At 46.6% G+C, this 23,631-nt stretch overlaps 2 protein-coding genes across 2 annotated transcripts in view; one reads left to right on the plus strand and one right to left on the minus strand.

Annotated features, from left to right (window-relative positions):
* STIP1 (stress induced phosphoprotein 1) overlaps nucleotides 1–12,985 on the plus strand; it is a 199,906-nt gene extending 186,921 nt beyond the window's left edge. Inside the window, exon 14 of the mRNA XM_078651644.1 lies at nucleotides 12,504–12,985. Within this exon, the coding sequence (XP_078507770.1) occupies nucleotides 12,504–12,576 (73 nt within the window). The 3' untranslated portion in view covers nucleotides 12,577–12,985. The remainder of the gene's footprint in view (nucleotides 1–12,503) is intronic.
* SRMS (src-related kinase lacking C-terminal regulatory tyrosine and N-terminal myristylation sites) overlaps nucleotides 12,191–23,631 on the minus strand; it is a 127,597-nt gene continuing 116,156 nt past the window's right edge. Inside the window, exon 9 of the mRNA XM_078651646.1 lies at nucleotides 12,191–12,960. Within this exon, the coding sequence (XP_078507772.1) occupies nucleotides 12,698–12,960 (263 nt within the window). The 3' untranslated portion in view covers nucleotides 12,191–12,697. The remainder of the gene's footprint in view (nucleotides 12,961–23,631) is intronic.

Consider the following 23,631-nt stretch of genomic DNA (forward strand, 5'->3'; position numbering starts at 1 on the left):
ACTCTTTTCCAGACTGCTGCAGCTGACACAGGTAGCCACCGCTAGGGGAGATACTGCTATACATTCTATGCACAGATATGAATTCAGCAGCCCACATGCCTCGAACGGAATATGCTACTTACCAGTATGCATCTGTTCTTGGCATGTAGGGCTGCTGACATTCATATGGCCCACCCGCCTCCCCGGTGCCTGTCGCAGCTGTAGCATTCACTCTTTGCATGGACATCTCTTACTATACTATACTCCATCTCTGCCACAATGGCGAAAAACAATCTGAGGATGGAGAGGATGCCCATGCGCACTGTAGTCCGAGGGAGGAGCCACCTGTCTCGTGATACTTCGAACACTCTTCCAGGACAACAATGTGCAATCATCCGGAACCAACACTAGGCGGCGATCTATGCACAGATATGAATGTCAGCAGCCCTACATGCCAAGAACAGATGCATACTGGTAAGTAGCATATTCCTTAGAGTAAATTTTTTATTAAATCCTTCATGGACGTGCAAGTTTGAATCATTCCCCATCATCGAGTTTGGAGTCCCACAGTGAGTTACAATTAAAGTATAGAACATTCATGAAAGTCTTTAAACAGTGGCTGTATCATAGCGTAATGACTACCGCGGATAGTGAAAAATCCTAGCCAATGAAGCAAGATTGGACTAAACTCCGTTCTCGAAGCAGTTTTCTGTGATCTCTAATCATTTCTTCAGCTAAGTTTCTTTATTCCACTTTCAACCATTTGCCTTTTTCTCAACTCAACCTCGCACTTATAGCAGACTCTTCAGCTAAGAGTGTAGTTTTTGGTGCTTTGAAAGAGGGACACTTTAACATCATTTAGACAGTCTCCCAGGAAGGCCCTCTTTTGGCCTGGTGGCACATTTGGAAATTAAATGCTGATCTTGGATGACTCGGCTAGAATTTGATTGTGATTGTACAAAGCATAAAGGTAAGCTAAAGCTTTCTGCCAAGATGTTTAGGATCCTGAGAGCTGCATTTTATTTTACTGTTTTACCTTAGCAAGACCCTAACCAGGGCTGCTTCCTCTTCCCAGTATGAAACCATGCAAGAGTGCAACTTTTCCCTCTTCTAAGAAGGAATCGCTTGGACCCGAAAGTACCTAAAAAGGCCGCCTTCACAGAAGATATAGCCTCTACTTCTTTGTGGAGTCCAGCAGAGGTCAGCAGGAAAGTATAAAAATGCCTTTCAAAACCACTCGGGATTTTCCCATGGATACTTCTAACCGCAGATTCCTGATCATGTGCATTTTCCCAGGCTCCAGACTAGATCCAGAAAACTCAAAGCTGTGCTCCTGAACATCGTTTGGTGGTGCTGTGCCACTCTGTCAATGCTGTTCTGGCATGGATGAGATGAACTGAGCTACATATAAGCACCACCCATGCACACTGATATCAGTAACTTTCTGTTCGAGGCATTTGAGCTGCAGATTGCACAATATGCATAGATTGCCACCTAGTGTTGGGCCCGGATGTTTGCAGTTTGTTTTGTTGTAGAAAAGTCTTTGGAAGTCACGGGATAGGTTACTCCTCCTTTGGATGATACTGCGCATGGTCATCGGCTCCATCCCCAGATTGGTTTTTTCCGCCACCGGGCTCGGATGTGTTTCCAGCGCTCCGTGTTGAAACCAAATTCCTTCCGCACACAATCCTCACCAACTTTCAGAAAATAAGTTTCGAACGCTTTTCCAATCGGCGCTATTCTTCAACGGCGAATACTTAGATTCCGGTCGTCGCCGACGGCCTTCGGGCCTAACTAGGCCTCAACTCCAGCTCATGGAAAGGACACCATTCAAGAAGTGTCCTCAATGTGGGTCGAAGTTTCCCCACACTGACCTTCACGAGGTGTGTAACCTCTGCCTTTCTCCGGAGCACGAGGCAAAGGACTGTTCAGCTTGTGCCTCTTTCCGCTCCAAAAAAACTATCCGGGACCGAAGAGCGAGAATAACAATGGCTCGATTTTCAACTTCTATTCCGGACGACATCTTTAAAGAAGGCGTCAACGTCCCAGAACAACAAGACGTCGACAGCAGTTCTGAACATGAAGAAGATTCAGATGTCGAGGACATCACTCCAGCGCAGCGGGTCGTAAGTAAGACCGTCGACCCCGACTCTTCCTCGACACCCAAAAGAAGGCCCTGGTTACACCCTCGCCCTCTGGCTCGGGTGCACACCGACACTCTGCTTCTACTGCTCCACCTTCGGGCCCGGCTAAGAAGCCTATTAAGCCTCCAGGCGACTCGGGCTCTAGTCCGCCTTCGCATGGTGCCGGCGCCCACTTACCGGCACCGAAAAATACATCTACACCGGCTACGCCGACGTCCATACCATCGATGCCGAAACCCCCAACTCCTTCGGCACCGAAACCCAGATCGGAACCAAGCAAAGCTTCAGATTCCAAAAAACCACCGGAACCGAAAAAACCATCGGATCCAAAGAAACAATCTGATCCAAAAACACCCGACCCGAAAAAACCTTTGGAACCGAAAAAACATTCGGAGCCGAGAGACTCCTGCTTTCCCGACAAAGGACATTGTCATAAAACCAAAGCAAGCCGCTTCGGTGCCGAAACCTTCTACAGCACCAAAAGATCGGCCTCCGGCAGAAGACTTATCTTATCCAGACCCTGCTCAAAAGACTCTGGCTAGAGACCCAATCACTGGACAGTTGATTTTGGCCTCCAAGAAGTGACCACTGGACAAACCAGCTACAGCTCCGCATGCAAAGAAGGACATGGCTACCTCGCCTTTAAGACTGCCTTCCCCTTCGCCTCCACCTATGCCATCACCACAGGCTCCCATACCACAGCATTCCCCAGCATCCTCTATAGACCATAGGGATGATAGCTCTGATATGGGGGGGGGGTAACATGCCTGATCCAGCCACACCTACAGGATCACCTGACCCATGGGATGATTATACCACTCCAGATGTCCCAAATATCCCTCAGGATGACTTATACCCCTCAAGGCCTTCCCAACCAGAAGACACTATATGGTTTAACGAATTGATACACATGGCTGCACAATATCACGGGGTAGACCTACATACAGACCCTGTAGACTAAGACTTCCTCATGGATACCTTTGATAAGGCACAAAGGTCTACATCCATTTTACCAATGCTTAAGGGAGTTATTAAACACACTTCTGAAGTCTTCAAAGACCCAGTCAGAACTCGAATCATTAACCCTCGTATAGAGAAGAAATATAAAGCTGCCCCTTTAGACCTGGCATATATTAAAGGGCCAGTACCACTAGACTTACTTGTAGTTTCCAACGCAAGCAAGAGAGCAAACTCGCAAACATCAGGTGATGCTGCCCCACCAGATAAAGAGTCTAAGTTACTGGACGCATCAGGGAAGAGAACTGCGTCTCAAGCAGCAAACATGTGGCGTATCGCCAACACACAAGGATAGAGCACACAAACTCATCCAAGAGGGTAAAAACATTACAAACACCTCCATCAGGTGTGCCCTTGACGCTGCGGATACTGCGTCTAGAGCAGTTAACACCAGCGTCTTACTACGCAGACATGCCTGGCTACGTATATCAGGATTCAAACCTGAGGTACAAAGTGCCATTCTTAATCAACCTTTTGATGAGCAACACCTATTTGGACCCAATGTAGACGTATCGCTTGAAAAAATGAAGAAATATACAGACCCCGCCAAATCCATGGGAGCCCTCCAGTCGCAGGCTCCCAGACGTTCATTTTCTGCGCTCGTCCTATAGAGCTGCAACCAGAGGATATTCCTCAGACACAGCTTCTGCCTCATACAAAGCCCCCACACAATCCACTTACGGCAAAGGCTACCAAAGGGTAACCAGAACAAGGGCAGAGGTAAAAATAACAACTCCCGCTCTGCCTCTACCCCTGCCCAATGACTCCCTTCCCCTTCCCCCATCCCATTCCACTCCTGTCGGGGGAAGACTCCAACGATACCTGCCAGCCTGGGAAAACATCACATCAGACAGGTGGGTGTTACAAATTATTCAATCAGGTTACTGTCTGGAACTAAAATCTACCCCCCCCCCCCCAAAACATACCACCCAAGCAGCGTCCAATGTCACAGGAACATTTAACATTGCTCAGATGAGGTAATATCCCTCCTGCAGAAAAATGCAATAGAAATAATTCCAAAGCACCAGAAAAACAAAGGAGTATACTCACTGTATTTCCTAATACCAAAAAAGGACGTTTCTCTAAGACTCATCCTAGACCTCAGACCTCTAAACGTTTACATTCAGTCGGACCATTTCCATATGGTCACACTTAAACAGGTCCTTCCACTACTGGTACTAAACGACTTCCTTGCCACTCTAGATCTCAAGGACGCCTACTTCCATATTCCCATCCACGCAGCGCACAGAAAATATTTCAAATTTGTGCTAGACGGGCAGCACTACCAGTTCAAAGTGCACCCATTCGGAGTCACAACAGCGCCAATTGTGTTTACCAAATGCCTAGCAGTAGTAGCAGCACACTTAAGAAGACTGCATATTCATGTCTTCCCATATCTGGACGACTGGCTCATAAAAGCCAGCTCATACAGCCAGTGTGTACAACGCACTCACGCTACCATTCAACTGCTTCACGACTAGGGATTCACAGTAAATCACACCGTCGCATCTACAACTCTCACACATGCAACAGTATCTCGGCGCTACAATAAACACCCAACTAACACTAGCGTATCCCTCTCCAGCAAGGATAACAAGCGTACAAACTCTCCTAACAAAATTCAAGCCGCAACACTCGCTACCAGCTCGAGTGTTCATGCAGCTCATAAGCATGATGGCATCTTGCATATTCGTAGTACCTCACGCAAGATTGCAAATGCGTCCCCTTCAAGAGTGCCTAGCACGCCAATGGAACCAGGCTCAAGGTCAACTGACATACCTAGTGTTGGTAGACGGTCGGACTCATCGTTCTCTGCAATGGTGGAACACCAAAAACCTTTCCAAAGGGCGACCGTTTCTAGAGCTAGTTCCTTAAATAGTCTTGACAGCGGACGCATCGCTCTCCGGCTGGGGAGCCCACCTCCTGTATCACACCATGCAAGGCAGGTGGACACCGCAACAAAAGCTACTCCACATCAACCACCTAGAGTTACTAGCTGTGTTTCTAGCCCTAAAAGCTTTTCAAACTCCAGTGTCCGGCAAAGCTGTCTTAGTCCGCACAAACAATATGACAGCTATGTACTACATAAACAAACAAGGAGGGACACACTCTCTGGAGCTCTCTCAGTTAGCACAGCAGATATGGAGATGGGCTATACCACTATAGATCTTCCTATTAGCCCAACACGTCCCAGGAGTACAAAACACTATAGCAGATCTGCTAAGTCGACAAACTCGGCAAATCCACGAATGGGAACTTCATCCACAAGTTCTTCATCCGTTCTTTCAAATGTGGGGACAACCTCAAATAGACCTCTTTGCCACCCACGAAATAGCAAAATGCCCAAACTTTGCCGCCAGATACCCACACCCATTGTCCAAAGGTAATTTGATATGGATGAACTGGTCAAAACTATTTGCGTACGCTTTTCCTCCTCTCCCACTACTTCCATTAGTGGTACGCAAACTACAGCAACATTCCCTAACGCTCATCCTAATCGCTCCAACTTTGGCCAGACAACCATGGTACACGACGCTGTTGCAGATGTCTGTAGTACCACACCAAAAACTAAACCGATCTCCACGCCTATTAACGCAGAACCATGGAGAGATCAGACACCCAGCTCAGCTCACCTAGCGATCCGGCTCCTGAGGTCAGAGTTTGGTTACCTCAACCTTCCCCGTAGAATGTATGAACGTTATCAAAGAAGCTAGACGCCCCACCACTAGAGCATGTTACGCTGCTAAGTGGAAAAGGTTTGTCATATACTGCCAGAACAACCAAATTAATCCTTTAGACGTGTCTATTCAACACATCATTGGATATTTATTGCACCTTCAAAAGTGTAACTTAGCCTACACGTCTATCAGGTTACACCTTGCGGCCATTGCGGCATACTTGCAAAATAGGCAACATCTATCTCTTTTTAGAGTGCCACCTATTAAAGCTTTCATGGAAGGACTCAAAAGAATAATTCCTCCCAAGACAGCACCTGCACCAATGTGGAATCTAAATGTGGTTCTCACAAGGTTAATGGGACCTCCCTTTGAACCATTACATAAATGCGAATTGCAATTTCTAACCTGGAAAGTAGCTTTCCTAGTAGCCATTACGTCTCTCAGAAGGGTCAGTGAACTACAAGCATTAACCATTCAGGAACCCTTTCTGCAAATGCATCATAACAAAGTGGTTCTTCGTACTAATCCAAAATTCCTTCCAAAAGTCATTTTCCCTTTTCATCTAAATCAATCTGTTGAGCTGCCCGTATTTTTCTCGCAGCCTCAAACCGTCGCAGAAAGAGCTCTACACACTTTAAATGTCAAGAGAGCATTACTGTGCTACATTGAAAGGACACAAACTTTTCGTAAGACAAAACAACTTTTTGTGTCTTTCCCACCGCCACATAAAGGCAATCCCATTTCAAAGTCAGGGATCGCTAGGTGGATTGTTAAATGTATACAAATATGTTATCAAAAAGCCAAACGCTCATTAACAATCCCACCAAAAGCCCATTCTACCAGGAAGACAGGGGCTTCAATGGCATTCTTAGGGAACATTCCCCTAGATGACATATGCAAAGCATCCACATGGTCTACACCGCACACATTCACAAAGCATTACTGTGTAGATCTGCAAACTAAACAACAAGCCACTGTGGGCAGGCTGTACTAAAGACTCTGTTTCAAACAACTGCAACGGATACTGGTGGTCGCCGCTAGGTGTGGGAACTGCTATGTAATCTATGCATAGTGTGCAATCTGCAGCTCATATGCCTCGAACGGAAAATGCTACTTACCAGTATGCATCTGTTCTTGGCATGTAGAGCTGCAGAGTTGCACACGCCCACCCGGCTACCTTTATCTGTTCCAGTATTATCTTGATTAGATACATATCACATGGACATCACTATCTCTTATACAGCGCCATCACTTCTCTAATGGCGAAAAACAATCTGGGGATGGAGCCGATGACCATGCGCAGTATCATTCAAAGTAGGACTCACCTATCCCGTGACTTCCAAAGACTTTTGTACAACAAAACAAACTGCAAACATCCGGTCCCAATACTAGGTGGCAATCTATGCATATTGTGCAACTCTGCAGCTCTACATGCCAAGAACAGATGCATACTGGCAAGTAGCATTTTCCTTCTGCACCTTCAGACTTGGATCTGGAATTCCACTTCTTTTTCATTGGGATGAGGATTTTGTCCTTTGAAATGTATTTTCATTGTTTAAGGGATATTGCCTCTTGCGACTGCAGGGTTTAATCTTATAGGGACTGTCACAAACAAATGTCTGTGACCGATCTCCAATAGGTGTCTTTAAGGCTCAGTTCCAAGTCCTGCAGGGACTGCACCCAGATGAACCTAAAAGCCATCTGAGATCAAGCAGTGAAGCTCTACGTGGTGAAGGACCAGAATTATTCGGCTCAGCTTAGGTCCCACTCAAAGTCGAGAGCGCAAACCCGCACCAGGTCCCGCTCTTGATCCCAATGTAGTTTCCTAGGCCAATCCTTCATGTGGTTGAAGTATTCAGGTAAGTCAAATAACAAACACAAGAGAGCTGAGCAAGACGCTGCTCCTTCCTGCCACTCTCCACAAAAGGCGCAGTGGCGTCAGCGTGCCTTAGTCTCGATCCAGTTCCACAGATGAGCCGATTCTCTCTCTAGTACCGATGGACTTAGAGTTTTTAGGCCCATTGGTGACCTTACAGCAAATCAAAGCCTTTTGTAACGCTACGCTGCACAGTTTTGGCCTGCTTCCTGTTCCCTCTGCTACGCCTACGGGTCCCATGGATCTGTTGGGTCCATCAGTCTGGTTACCGCTGGCATGTTCCCTGTCTGGACCTCTTGAACTCGCCTCTGGTTGGGTACAGATGTCAGGCTTGGCTCGGAAATCCACAATAGCCCATTGTTCCTTGACACCGAAGGATGGCCTCCACCCTTCATTCTGTCCAATTGTGAGCCGGCTTTGGCTCGACCGAGGCCACTTCCAGATCTTCACTTACCACAGCCTATACTGAACCCATTGGACTTATACACGCCCTACTGCTCTACAGTGCACTTAATGTGCACCAGCTTTTTGGCTCGGACTCTGATCTGAGTCGGACTTATGGAGATGACCATGCAGATGGCTAATACACAAAATACAGGCCAGTGGACTGGACACCCTACCAGACACTTGGGTGTTCCAACCCCCCTGCCCTCCCCTCCAGACTACCCTCCAGCTCCCATCTCCTCAGCCAAGCAACAGAGGACAGTACCTCCTGATACGAAGGGTTGCTGTCACCCTTAACCAGGGATGTGGAATTTAATAAAATATCTGCTTGTCCATGGGACAGGTTGCTTCATAAATCTACCTGTCCTGTAAAAAAAAATCCGCTTGTCCCTTTTTTGCCATGTAATGCTGCATCAGATTATGGCAGCAATCTCGTTATAAAAGAGCTCTGACATAGCCTCTGATTATGTCAGGACTCATGGGAATCATTCCCCTATGTTGCCGCGGATCTAAATACCAGACTGAAGGTAGTGGTAAGCAATCGTTCCAGGGTTGTAATGCCCCTTTGAGTCTGTGCAAACCTACTATCTTGCATGTTTTAAGGGTTTTCACCAACTCTTTTCTAATGTTTTTCCATATTGAGAAGGGTTGGAACTTTACTTCTGACAATGGCAGGTGTGAAACTTCTTCAGGGCTGGGCAAAAAGTGGAGGAAAAGTTAACTTTCAAGCACTCAAAGTTTGAATGAGCAAAACTACACAAGCATATTTGATCATGCTAAAATACAGTTCACAAATATTTTCTACCAGTACTATTTCTAGGCCTACTTCTGTAAATTCTTTTGAATTCACGAAAGTTGTCTATCTGCTTTTAATGCATTGACATATACCATGGGTGCATTTTTGATACTGTCTTTATTAATTGGGCCCCTAATTAGATCTGGTGTTAACCATGACCTTTTGTGTTGACTAAAATGTTGTCTCTCTTGGTCTATCAGCTGGCTTCACTGTGAGTGATGGCTTTCTGCTCTTTCACAAGGAGCATATCTGAACACAGAGTAGTTTTGTTCAGTGCCAGGAACTACTGTGGCAATGTGTGCTTTTTGAGACCAAAAACAATTTTTGCGCCAATGTTTGTTATAATTGAGGCCCCAGTACCTCTCACACCAATAATGTTTTATAAAAACCATGTCATAAGAAGTCGCACATTGACAAATACAAAAGGCTGAACACCAATTTCAGACCTGTTGGCTTTGCAAATGCTTGTTTATTTTTATGTTTCTCATAATCTTATTGGAACGAGTTACACTGATTTTCCTTTATGTATATCTTTGGGGAATACTAGCAAACATCAACACATTTTACCAAACGATGCTGCTCAGAAATGATACCTAATATTTAACAGTTGTTTAGCTACCTACATTTTATTGTGAACATTTTATTTTAAAAGCAAATACTCCTCAATCTTGCTTTTGAGCTTCTGCAAATATTTGCATCTAATCAGAAAGCATTCTGGGAGCATTATAAATACCCTCATATTGCTAAACTTTGAAAATGTGTGTACACATTTTTATACTGGAACCACTGTCTGTGGTGCAGTCCGATCTTTCTGCATTTACTTAGAGCGCTCACCCTAATATTAAAGGCTTTGTATTAATGAACCATAAATACAAGTTTGAACAGCTTTAACACATGGACACAAACATTGCCGTAACTGCAGACAGTGCCCTTTCCTTATCCATAATATGTTTACTGTAAACTGGAAGCCTAAGGGGTTGTGCTGTAGGATTGGGCCTACTTGTCCCAAGGACAAAATACACATTAAAACTTGTTGCCCTTGACCCCAAACAATATGTCCTGGGCGTCGGGCTATAGGAATTCCACAAACCTGCCTTAACCTTTGCCACACACTTTGCAGGTTATTGGCACACTTTTGGGTACTTGGCTAAGCAATGGCCCTAGCTTATTGGCCAAATCGTCCCCACCACCTGCAGTTTTCTAATCCTTTATGTTAAAATTTACTATTGAGTGTTCTCAGCCTAACAACTAGGAAAAATTCAAACTTGTAAATCTATGTGGGATACCAATGGTGGAAACCCAATTTGCAGATAACTAACTTTTTCTCATTCTTTATCGACTTTGTGCAAACGCATATTTGCTTACAAATCTTCAGTGAAGTAGGCTTAATAGGGGTCTGACAGGTCATTAGGTTGAAAATGTAATACCCCCTAGACCAGTAAATTTGGCAGCCTGGAATGTGACTGCACTGCACAGCTCCAGCATATTTTGAAGTGCTCTGCTTCAGGTCCCAGTGGATGGTAAGGTATTTTCGACAGTGGAGTGCACTAATATGAATCAAGAACTTGGGGACAGTACTACGTAAGAAACTAGGAGGGGTCACCAACTGAACATAACTCTATACCTCTACTACTAGCATATTCATAATTTGTTTCAATTAGATCCATTGCCCCAGTTTTTTATCAGGCCTTCCCGAGCATGTTTGCAAGATCATCCTCTCTATTGTTATGTTATGTTAAGGCCGTACTTTTAGAGCGCACGGCTACCCAAAGGGGTGTCCCGGCGCTTTGGCAAAGAGACCTGAAACCTGAAAACACAAAGGCAGCAGCACCACAGTCGCAGTGATTACGCGGAAAAGAGCATGGTCTTTAGCTCTTTCCTAAAAGCCAGGAGACTCTTGGCTTTGCGTAGGGAGAGAGGGAGCTCGTTCCAACAGCGAGCTGCCACAAATTGAAAGGACCGTTCTCCCATCCGGACACGTTTGGCCGTGGGCACCTCCAATTTAGCCAAATCGGCAGATCGCAACACCCTCCGCGGCACATAGAAAGCGATCCGCTTTCTAATGTAATTAGGACCGATAGAATGAAGGGCTTTGAAGGCCAGCGTAAGAATTTTAAACCTGATTCTTTTAGAAATAGGCAACCAATGCAACCTATTCAGAAGCAGTTGGGCGCTGGCTCTCCTAGGCAGGCCGAAGATGGCTCTGGCCGCCGAATTTTGGACAATTTGCAGTCTGGCTAGGAGATACCTAGGCAGACCCGCAAAAAGCGCATTAGCGTAATCTAAACTAGAACCCACTAGCGCCTGGACTACTGTCTTCCGGTATTGTAGGGAGAGCAAAGGAAGAAACTTCCTCAACATCTTGAGGATGCCAAAACATTTCCCGGATATCCCCATAATGTGGGGGCGGAAGGAGAGATCATCATCAAACACCACTCCCAGATTTTTCACTTGGGAAGATGATTTCTCAGGGGGGAACATATCCTGGGGCCACCAGGATTTCCAGCCCGGGTCAGGGGCACAGCCAAAGAAAAGCAGCTCAGACTTATCCGAGTTGCATTTCAGGCTGTGCCGCTGAAACCACGCAAAGACTGCACTCAGACAGTCTTTAATCATGTCGCCGTCAAAAGCCTCTCCTTTGCTGCATGTGAACAGAAGCTGGGTGTCATCAGCGTATGAGATGACCCGGGCCCCATAAGCCTCCGCTACCACCGCCAGAGGGGCCATGTAGATATTAAATATGGTGGGGCTCAGAATGGACCCTTGTGGAACCCCAACCTCTAGCGATGGCATTCTATTCTGATTGTCTTAGGCTTCCGAGATTGGTTAAACTTCCTAATGTACTCAAATGTCCATAGCTACTTGTAATCTTAGTTCTCCTTTAAATTCATAAATTTCCCAACCACTGCTCTTTGCACAAATCATACTTTTGGATTAGTTTCTTGTTATATACCCAATAGCAAACTGTGTGCATCCTTGCTAATTATCAAGAGGAAAGGCAACTTCAGAAACTAGTTAATTGGCAAGGCCAATTTTTACTTGTGTGTTTTAGCAGTATAGATGCCCCATTCCCTGGTTCTTTTTCAAAACCATTTACTTGGGTTCTATTTTCAGTCAAATGTACTAGATCACAACTACGTAAATGAATTGTTGAAAAGAATGATAAAATGTTGCCACTTTGAGCCCCATTTAATTTTTGTATTTTTCCAATATTAAAAAATGTATGTTTATAAAAATGTGTTCGAGAAACCACACATACATAGAGATATTTTACTGCTCATTAATGCAAAGAGAATGTCCAGATAGGAGAAATGGCAAATAAGTAATGCTGTTCATTGAAACGTTCTTTCAATCTATCTAAATCTTGACTTTGTGTTGGTGAAATTTCAGAAATGAAATAATCAACTCTGTCATCTGACTTCATAGCATGCCTTTTGACACCAAACTCAAGTTTACAACTGCTTTCATATTTGAAAAACAAATATATATATATATATATTTTAACATAATGGCTAGGCTCCTATTTGATAAATATTTAGCATCTTCTCCCATTTCTTCCTTTTCTGCAGACATCTGAAAAATCCATTAATAGCGCAGAAAATTCAGAAGTTGATGGACGTTGGTTTGATCGCTATCCGGTGATAATTTCAAGCGCCACCTTTTCCCCATCTTGACCACCTTTGCTTACCTGAAGCGAGAGGAGCAAAAGAACCATGGACAATGGCGGCACGTGGCAATGCTTTACCTGCATACTGTGGGAGAGTTATAAGATGAAGGCTCGCTCAGTGCACAGCCTTCCTTTATCTTCAGCGCACACACGCTGCCTCCGGGCCATGTTCGAGTTCTCATCCAGCGTCTGTGTGTCTAGTGATTCTGCCTTGCTTTCCTGATGTAAGGGCCAATCCTTTTTGTTTTCCTCAAAGAATTTGCTGTCTCTTACTCTCAATATGGTGGCAGTGCGAATGCTGAAGTTTGCTGCTCCTACTGTCATTTCGTTGTAATGCTGGTGAGGATAAGCAAGCACTTCTAATAAAGAGGAAAAAAGTCATAATTGTATTTTTGGTATATTTTGAAATATTAAAGCAACTCAAATTATATGTGGGTGAGCATTTCATGTAAGTTGTATTTCTGTTTGAAGTACATGAATATCTATGGTAGACACACCATGTTGCAAATTCATTGGGTTCTAAACAATAAAATGTTTTGCTAATTGAAAACATTTGAGAAAAAAAAGTAGATGGTGGGCAGGACCGATTTCTGCTGTAAAGGAGAATAGACTATGGGGAGTACAGCTAGTTTGTAGTTAAGTCAAGGCAAGATCCTTCATTATTGACAATACCATTATGTTAAAAGGACCTCTCCTACAATCTGCATTCAACCTGTAGTACTTTGAAGTGTAGTTCTATTGTTCAGTGCACAGTAACCAGGGTCAAGTAAACTTCTGGCATGCATTGCACTTGATACATTCAGCACGGATGAAAATGGACAGCTGAAAAGAGAGTGAGCAAACGTCTGTCACCAACTGATAAAAGCCAAGATTGAAATAAAACTGAAAAGTTTTTTGTTCTGCCAAAACAAAGGATAGGTGGTGAGTTATATGCTGCAAAGACGTTCGGCGGCTACATAGTCTACATTGCTCTTGCACTGTAAACTGCTCCATACATCAAAAGAGACATCACAGTTTGCTCCTTTTAAAATAGAAGTGGTTCGAATGCTTCATGATTTGTTTTATGTGCCTGTTCTTGTTGCTGGGGAAAGCAGGACACTCACAACTGGGTGATAGAATATATGATGATGGAACTATTCGCTCTATTCAGCACTGCCTGTTCCAAACATGTATGGATTGTCCATTGCTATCTGGGGCAACACACACTGTGGTAAAATGTTCAGTTGCACTACGATTGACAATTGGTTGTTTTCTGTACACCTACGTGTCATAGTTTCACATATCGTACTGTAGTGTTTATATAGCACTTGCTATCCCTTTGTGGGATTCTGAAGTATTTAAGCACATGGGAAGCATGCTACAGTTTGTTGATGTGTGGTTGGAATTGTGTAGTATTTTCTTTGAGCCTATGAGGCCAATGTTTCCATTTTGTGAGTGGTGACCACTTAGGTGAGGTAGTGGAATGAAGTGCTTGGCGACTCAATGGATGCGGAAGTGAGAGATTGAAATTATTTTTTCACATGGACTATATTTATTTCATAAAACTGCATAGTGATACAGGGCATGATAAGAGAATTTCCACAGTATCTGGGACCGGTTATATTATAAGTCGGTGATATTAAGAACAGAATTTCAAATGAATACAGCAGTGGTTTATAACCTAGAGCTCCAATCGTATAAAAGGAAAAGCAAACACTTTCTGAATTGGAAACAAAACCAACCCCCATCTTCACACTCTCTCCCTACAGAATCTACCCACGTAAGATTGCTGCTATTGTACATGTCTCCCTTAAAGTTATCTGTCTCTCCAACCAATTAAGGAGCAATATTTAGTGTCCGTTTCCGCTGTCTACCAACATTTATTCAAGTTCGAGGCATGTGGGCTGCTGAATTCATATCTATAGCATAGATCGCTGCCTAGTGTTGGGCCCGGATGATTGCACATTGTTGTCCTGGAAGAGTCTTCGAAGTATCACGAGATAGGTGGCTCCTCCCCTGGACTACAGTGCGCATGGACATCGACTCCATCCTTAGATTGTTTTTTTCCGCCATTGGGTTCGGATGTGATTTCGTTAACTCCGGTTCGGAATCGATATAAAACTTTTTCAAGGCCAAAAGGCCTTCGGTATTGTTTGCGTTCGGTGCCCGACTTGCTCCAACTCATCGAGTCGGATATTTGGGGGGTCATGTGACTCTTTGGGGATCGAGGCCCTGTCGACGCAGCAAGACTTTCGACGGCATGGAGCGGAGTCCATTCAAGCACTGTCCCGTGTGTGGATCCAAGTACCCACACATCGACGTCCACCCAGTCTGCAACAAATGCCTGTCGCCGGACCTCGACGAAGCCAACTGTATGGCCTGTTCCAGGTTTCGTTCAAAGAAAACGATCAAGCTTCGGCGCGCCTCGAGGCCCGTCGATCGGCTCCAGCACCGGTGAACATCTTCGACGACGAAGTGGACGAGCAACAGGTTCAACTTCAAGGGTCACCTCCATCGGTGGTCGTCGAGTCCGACTACGAAGCGGACGCCGAATGCCAAGACGTGGAGGAAGTCGTCGACGAGGTAGGGGACGAAGATGAGGCCTACGGGGCCATGGAAGATAGCTCGGAGGAAGAGCTATACCCCGTTCGTACTTTTACTAAGGCTCAGGTCGAGGGATCGCCACATGGCCTTACCCAAGACCTTACACCGAGATCCATGGCCCCGCCTTCCGGCCCGGCTACGGACGCGTTAGCGGAGCCGCCATTGTCAAAATCGAAACCGAGACGCCATCGAAACCGAAGACGTTTGCTCCCCCATCGACGCCGTCGCCTTCGGAGGCCTCGAAGCCGAAGAAAGCTGTTGAGCCAGCCACGGCGCCAAAAGTGGTGAAGGATCCAAGCTCAAGAAAGGCCGTCGACTCGGTGTCGAGCAAGGCAGTCGACCCAAAGGCCAAGAAGGCTGTCGAGACCGCATCGGACAAGGCCGTCGAGCCGACAGCCAAAAGGCCTGTCGAGGCTAAGTCAACCAAGGGCGCGGAGCCAAAGTCTGGGAACCCGACGCCAAAGGTCAAGGCTGCCGATCCGAAGGCGTCGACGGCCGTGGTCCAAGATCGCAGCGCACCGGTGAAGGATGCTCCTGCGCCTCGATCAGAGAAACAAAGCGTCAACGCTCGGGTCTTCCCATGGGGGCGGACCGAGGCCATTGGTCGGGTCGACGAAACCATCCGCTTCCTTTACGAAGCAGGTCTTGGACTCCCTCAAGCGACTTAAGGACAAGGCTTCTGCGTCGGAACCGAAGACACCTTCCGCACCGAAGCAAGCTGTCCCGACGCCACAGACTTCGACGCCGATCCTCTTCACGTTACCACCTAAGGTGGCGCCGAAGGCCTTTGCTCCACGGTCGGTGACCAAGGACTCGGTGGTGTCGAAGACGACTCCCCCGCCTGGGGGTTTGAAGCATCGACCACCCTCTTTAGCAGAGCAAACGGAGCATTTTATTGATGCGGACACCGGAAAGCTAACGCTTTACAAGAGGAAGATTACGGCATCGCAGCCCTTGGAGTCATTCACAATTCCTCTAAAGCGCAAAAAGCCTGCACAAGACACACCTGTCTTAGTTGAACCGATAGTTACACAGACTTTACGAGGTGCAACACCCTCACCCACCTATTCTGATGGGGAGGAGCAAGATGAGGAGTACAATTTTCCTACCAACACGGAGCCTGATGAGCAACAGGACTCGTGGGTGGAGGCAGGTGATCAAGGGGATCAGCATGCAGCCCTTGACCATCAGGTGTTCAACGTCAAGACATCTCCCACTGAGGATTCTACGGCATTTCATGCTTTGATTGAGAGGGCAGCTAAAAACCATGATGTTGATATGCATGCTGACCCTGTGGAAGCTGACTTCCTTTTTGACACTTTCTCCACTGCTGAAAAGACAGTAAAAACTCTTCCAATGCTAAAAGGGGTCCTTAGGCATGCTGCGGACATTTTTAAGGAGCCCACAAGGTCAAGGGTTGTTAACCCTCGAATTGAGATGAAATACAGACCTGCGCCTGGCGATCCAACCTACATAAAGGGCCAGTTGCCGTTGGACTCTTTAGTGGTCTCTAATGCCCGCAAACGGGCGAACTCGCAAACCACGGGTGAAGCTCCTCCCCCAGACAAAGAGTCAAAAGTGCTAGAGGCATCAGGGAAGAGAGTAGCAGCTCAGGCGGCCAACATCTGGCGTATCTCAAACACGCAGGCACTATTGGCCAGATACGACGGGGCACACTATGACACCCTAGAGACCCTGTTGCAACACCTACCAGATCAGTTTAAGGAGGGAGCTGAGGTGCTTGTCCAGGAGGGAAAGCTCATTTCCAACGCTGCTATCAAGTGTGCTCTAGACGTTGCGGACACAGCAGCGAGGGCAATCAACACTAGCGTGATGTTGAGGCATCAGGCTTGGCTCCGAATTTCCGGGTTCAAGCCTGAGATACAGACTACCATCCTCAACCAGCCGGTGAACCCAGACAGGTTATTTGTTCCAGAGGTGGATACCACCCTGGAAAAGATTAAAAAAGATACTGAGACTGCCAAGTCCATGGGGGCTCTCCAGTCCCAGCAGTTTCGAGGGAACACTTTTCGTCGCTCAGGCAATCGAGGTGTTACCAGAGGCCAGATGTCACAGCAGACACAGTTCAACAAAGGTGGGGCGCAATCCTCGTACCCCAAGCAGAGTAGAGGAGGATACCGGGGAAACAGCTCCAAGGGCAGAGGCAGAGGCAACAACAGTTTCCGTTCCTCTGCCACCAACAAACAGTGACTCCCTGTCACTGCCCCCCGACCATCCAACACGTGTCGGGGGGGCGGGGGGGGGAGGCTCCAGCAGTTCCTGCCAGTCTGGAAGTCCATCACCACAGACAGGTGGGTCAGGAAACTTATCCAGTTCAGCTATTGTTTAGAGTTAACATCCACTCCACCCACCATGCCCCCAAAACACCGTCCTATGTCACAAGAGCATTTGCACTTATTGCAGCAGGAGGTTCTTGCGATGCTGCAAAAAGGCGCTCGTGCCAGTGGAAGAAGAAGGCACAGGGGTGTATTCCCTGTACTTCTTAATCCCAAAGAAGGACGGGTCACTCGACCTATTCTGGACCTACGGCCCCTGAACCAGTACATTCTCTCAGAACACTTCACATGCTAACACTGCAGCAGGTTCTTCCATTGCTAAACCAGGGAGACTTCCTCGCAACCTTAGACCTCAAGGATGCTTACATTCACATCCCACTCCACCCTTCCCACAGGAAATACCTCAGGTTCACCATCCAAAACAGGCATTACCAATTCAAGGTCCTTCCTTTCGGGGTGACCACAGCCCCCAGAGTGTTCACGAAATGTCTGGCGACAGTGGCGGCGCACCTCAGGAGACAGAACGTCCATGTCTACCCTTATCTGGACGACTGGCTTGTTCAAGCAAAGTCAGCCCAGCAGTGCGCAGCCGACATGTCCCACACCATTCACCTTCACAGTCTGGGGTTTTCGCTAAACTATCCGAAGTCGCACCTTCAGCCAGCCCATGTGTGGCAGTATTTGGGCGCGACAATAGACACTCTGGCGGCCACGGCTCAGCCAAACCCAGTGAGGATAGGCAACATCCAGTCGCTAATCCAAAAGTTCAGACCACAACACTCACTTCATGCAAGAGTGTTCATGCAGTTGATAGGCATGATGGCCTCCTGCATCTTCATAGTCCCGCACGCAAGGTTGCATATGCGTCTGCTCCAAGAATGCTTGGCACATCAGTGGACTCAGGCTCAAGGACAATTGAAAGACCTAGTGTTGGTGACCGGTCGGGCATACAGCTCTCTGCATTGGTGGAATCCACACAACCTTTGCAAGGGACGACCGTTTCAAGAGCCTGTGCCACAGATTATCCTGACGACGGACGCATCTCTCCAAGGGTGGGGATCTCATGTGCTCCACTTCACGGTGCAGGGACTATGGACGACGCAGCAAAAGAAGATGCACATCAACTACCTAGAACTGATGGCAATCTTCATGGCACTCAAGTCCTTCAAAGTACATCTGTGCAACAAAGTTGTGTTGATCCGGACGGACAACATGACGGCCATGTACTACATCCAAAAGCAGGGAGGTACACACTCTCCACAGTTGTCTCATCTGGCTCAGAGCATGTGGAAGTGGGCCATTCAGAGGAACATCTTCCTCATGGCGGAACACCTTCCGGGCAAGGACAATCAGATGGCGGATCTGCTCAGCAGGTACAGCCACCAGATGCATGAGTGGGAGTTACATCCATCAGTACTCCACCCGTACTTCCAGCAGTGGGGTCATCCAGAGATAGACCTGTTTGCCACAAGGGAAAACGCAAAATGCCAAAGCTTTGCCGCCAGGTTCCCTCACCCACAGTCGCAAGGCAATGCGATATGGATGAACTGGTCAGGCACATTTGCGTACGCTTTTCCCCCAGCACCTCTCATTCCGCTGGTGGCAAGAAAGCTCAAGCAACACTCGATGACGCTCATCCTGGTTGCTCCAACCTGGGCACGCCAACCATGGTACACCACGTTTCTAGAACTCTCCGTGGTGCCGCATCAAAGGCTATGCCTCACACCCAGGCTCTTAACGCAGAACCATGGCGACATTCAGCATCCAGATCCGCAACAGCTCAATCTGGCGATCTGGCTCCTGAGGTCTTAGTTTGGCTACCTTAATCTGCCTCCTGAATGCATGGACATCATCCGGGAGGCAAGAAAGCCCCCTACTCGAGCTTGCTATGCAGCAAAATGGAAGCAGTTTGTCATTTACTGTACAGAACACAATATCAACCCGCTAGATGCATCCATTCCTAACATCATCTGCTATTTGTTACATCTTTACAAATGCAATCTAGCATATGCTTCCATTCGGATACACTTATCCGCCATAGCAGCTTATCTCCAAAACAGGCAGCATCTCTCTGTTTTCAGAGTGCCTGCCATTAAAGCCTTCCTAGAAGGGCTGAAGCGGGTCATCCCTCCCAGCACCCCGCCAGCTCCTGTATGGAACCTCAATGTGGTCCTCACCAGGTTGATGGGCCCACCTTTTTGAGCCTCTACATTCCTGTGAGATTCAGTACTTGACATGGAAAGTGGCTTTTCTCATTGCCATCACGTCTCTACGACGCGTTAGTGAGCTACAGGCGCTCACAGTACAAGAGCCATTTATACAAATTCATTCTAACAGGGTGGTGCGGCGCACTAACCCTAAGTTTCTTCCTAAGGTGGTGTCGCAGTTTCATGTTAATCAAACCATCGAACTGTCCGCATTCTTTCCAAACCCTGAAACAGCCGAAAGAATGCTCCACACGCTTGATGTCAAAAGAGCGTTAATGTACTACATTGACGGAACCAAAGATTTTAGAAAGACACAACAGCTCTTTGTTGCCTTCTCAGCCCAGCACAAAGGCAACCCCATTTCAAAAGCAGGAATAGCCAGGTGGATCGTTAAGTGTATTTAGATTTGCTATCACAAAGCTAAGCGCACTTTAACGGTCCCCCCCAGGGCCCACTCCACACGCAAGTTGGGGGCCTCCATGGCGTTCCTAGGTAATATTCCTTTGGAAGACATTTGTAGAGCAGCCACATGGTCTACACCACATAAGTTCACTAAACATTACTGTGTAGATGTGCATTCCAAACAGCAGGCAGCTGTAGGACAGGCTGTTCTTAACACTTTTTCAAACTTCTGCAAATGGCACGGGCGGCCGCCGTTAGTGGAGGGACTGCTATGTATTCTATGCTATAGATATGAATTCAGCAGCCCACAAGCCTCGAACTGAATATGCTACTTACCAGTATGCATCTGTTCTTGGCATGTAGGGCTGCTGACATTCATATCGCCCGCCCTCCTCCCCGGCGCCCGTAGCGGTTGCAGACTTCTTCTTACATTTACTCTTAGGCATGGCCATCGCTTACACTATTGCACTCCATCTTTGCCACAATGGCTAAAAACAATCTAAGGATGGAGTCGATGCCCATGCGCACTGTAGTCCAGGGGAGGAGCCACCTATCTCGTGATACTTCGAAGACTCTTCCAGGACAACAATGTGCAATCATCCGGACCCAACACTAGGCGGCGATCTATGCTATAGATATGAATGTCAGCAGCCCTACATGCCAAGAACAGATGCATACTGGTAAGTAGCATATTCATTTTACTTGTTGCATTTACTTCACGTCATTGACCTGGTTCTCAAAAGTATAGTATAATGTCAGTAAATTCAATGCTTTAAATCTCTGTGGCATAGAACGAGATGGCATAAGTAGGCTATGACCGGCCCCAAGGCATGTCAACATTGGCATTCTGGTCTGTTGTGTTGACAGTCAATTTCTCCAAAGCCTAGAGGTCCCATATCTGTGCATGCCAGTGCTTTAGTGGAGGGGAGAATTATTTTTTCCAATGGGAGGCCACTATAGGTTTAGCCACTCGCAGACAGTTACATAGAATTGTCCTATCTGCTTTAGTTTGATATTTCAGCCTGGGTGTTCTCACTCACAACAGGACTGTGGAAGTGTCCGGAGTGAATAAGTATCCAAAGATCACACTATGCGCTTCAAGTATCGCAGACAAGAACTGGTAAATGTGCGGGCAGTCCCACCAACTGTTTCAGTCTAAGTAGTTTGGTTGGGTAGAGAAACATCAGTCCAAGAGTAATGTATAGTGAGCTTTCCTGCTCAGAATGCTATGTGCAGCTTGGTGGAGAGCTCTCCAGACAGTGAGTGTCTTTAAGTGGTGCCCTAGCCAGTGCCTCCCATCTATGTGCCCTGATCAAAGTGCATTGCCACTAGTATGAGCCCATACTGCTAGGAGATTGTGTCCCCTAGAACCTGTTTCTTTTCTTAACTAGTTCTCAAACATGGTAAAGTTCCTGGTCACTGCTTCTCTTAGCCTTTGTTAGATAACCCTGTGTTGTAATTGGGTCTAATGAAACCGTTCCATTTACCAGACGTGCATGCCTCTCCTGCATTCATTGAAAGATGGGGCCATTATGAAATTTGTCTGCGGTCACGAAGCAATCCCCATCAAGCCATGTTGAAAAATGGCCTGGGTTTTAGGTAGGGGTAAATAAAGCATAACAGCTGATCAATGTGTGTGGGGATGGGTATGCACTTGAATGTATCGGTCTGTTTAGGGTGCCGAGTTGTGGATATTGGTGTGCAGGGGTAGGAATTGGTGGAAACTAGTTTTTAGCTTTCTAGATAAGCTTCTGTAATGCCGGACTTGCAATTAATTGCTCGATCCATATGTAGCCACTGCTTTTGAGACTCCCTAGTACTCCATTTTGCAATTGCCCATAGTTGGGCCTCCCTGTAATATATTTTGAGGTCAAATGGTGCTAAATGTTATTTTTTCCTCGATTAGCACATCATTTTGTTAGAAACCCTCTGTCTACCTCCTAAAATACATTGGAGTGTTGCTTTTTAGGTCTCGGCTAGTAACGCGCTGAAAGTGCGTCCTCGCCAGAGAACTATAGTCGGCGTCTCAGCAGTCTGAGAACGCCGAAGTGAGACAAGACTTGGCCGCGCGCAGCGTTTTCCCATAGGATAACGTTGTGCGCGCGGCCATGTCTTGTGTCCACAGCTGCATAGCATACCGGATCGTGTCGCGCGCCTCTCTGGAATGCTGGGGGAGTCTGCTGAGAGGCGCGCGGTGCGTGAGCTTGTTTTTTCACTCCTGCGCGCATTCCTTTCTCAGACCCGGTCCATGTTCCGATTTGCTGGAGCCCCCACGCCTATCCGAACAGATAAGCACATGGTTGGCGTGCACATATAAGCTATTGCGGCCGTCACGGCCGCGGTATCGTCTATGGATAATATTTTGTTTACCGTACAGATAAGCACATGGTTCGCGTGCACGTATAAGCTCCATTCAAATATGCCGCTCATGATGAAATTAATTTCACTCTTTGTGAGGTGTAAATACTATTTTGCTCGCTCAATTATACATACAGTATAACCCAAAAAAAACTCCCTGGTAGCCCCCCTATCGTATTTGCAGACATATGATTTCATCTTTGCTGTGTGGCTATTTCAAGGATGTTGGATTTGCTCTTTTGAATGAGTCACGTCATTAAATTAGCAGGAGCTCGCGCCTGTGATCGAAGGAAGCAGGCGCGAGCGTTTGTAACGTCGGCGGCCGAAGAAACACGTCTTTTATTTTAGAACCGAAAATTAAAACCTGACAGTAATACGGACTGAACCAGCAAAGGGAAATATTTGGTGTGATGCGTGTGGCAGAGTGATAAATGAAAATACAAAATAGATGAAGTATTTTGTATGGGCACGACATCATTGTGCATTCCTCTTAAGAAGGTGTCCGGTATAGATTGGTAAGCCTTGTATCCGTCAGTACTTTCATGCAGTGCTCAGAGAGGAGCAAATTAATTATGATGAAGAGGTGAAATTTTAATTGGACAAAAACCAATTTTGGGAGCGTGTTTTTTTTAATCCTCTATTGTTTAACTGGTAGCACTAATGCGAAATGGAATACCTCTTGTTTCAGAATGCTGGAGTACTTCTACATTGCACTAAACTACATTGTCAATCAAACAGCATAAAATGTTAAGTCGTCACTTGCCCTTTCAAATCCTTTCTACTGGAATTCTCTAATTGTTCCCTCTCTATCTCACCACAGCAGTAAGTAAATCAATTAACAAAATAGCTTTTATCGCAGAGAATAAACTTTTAACTGAGGGGATTATCTCTGGTGTATTTTTAATTTCTCTCGCTGAACATAGCAGTTCATGCCTCATTGATTAGTTTGCCGAGAGTGAGAGTGAGTGCTGCAGAGTGAGAGAGTGTGCAGAGTGAGAGTGTGCAGAGTGAGAGTGTGCAGAGTGAGAGTGTGCAGAGTGAGAGTGTGCAGAGTGAGAGTGTGCAGAGTGAGAGTGTGCAGAGTGAGAGTGTGCGTGCAGAGTGAGAGTGTGCGTGCAGAGTGAGTGTGTGCGTGCAGAGTGAGTGTGTGCGTGCAGAGTGAGTGTGTGCGTGCAGAGTGTGT

This window comes from Lissotriton helveticus, chromosome 7 (genome assembly GCF_964261635.1).
Source record: "Lissotriton helveticus chromosome 7, aLisHel1.1, whole genome shotgun sequence".
Classification (NCBI taxonomy): Eukaryota; Metazoa; Chordata; class Amphibia; order Caudata; family Salamandridae; genus Lissotriton; species Lissotriton helveticus.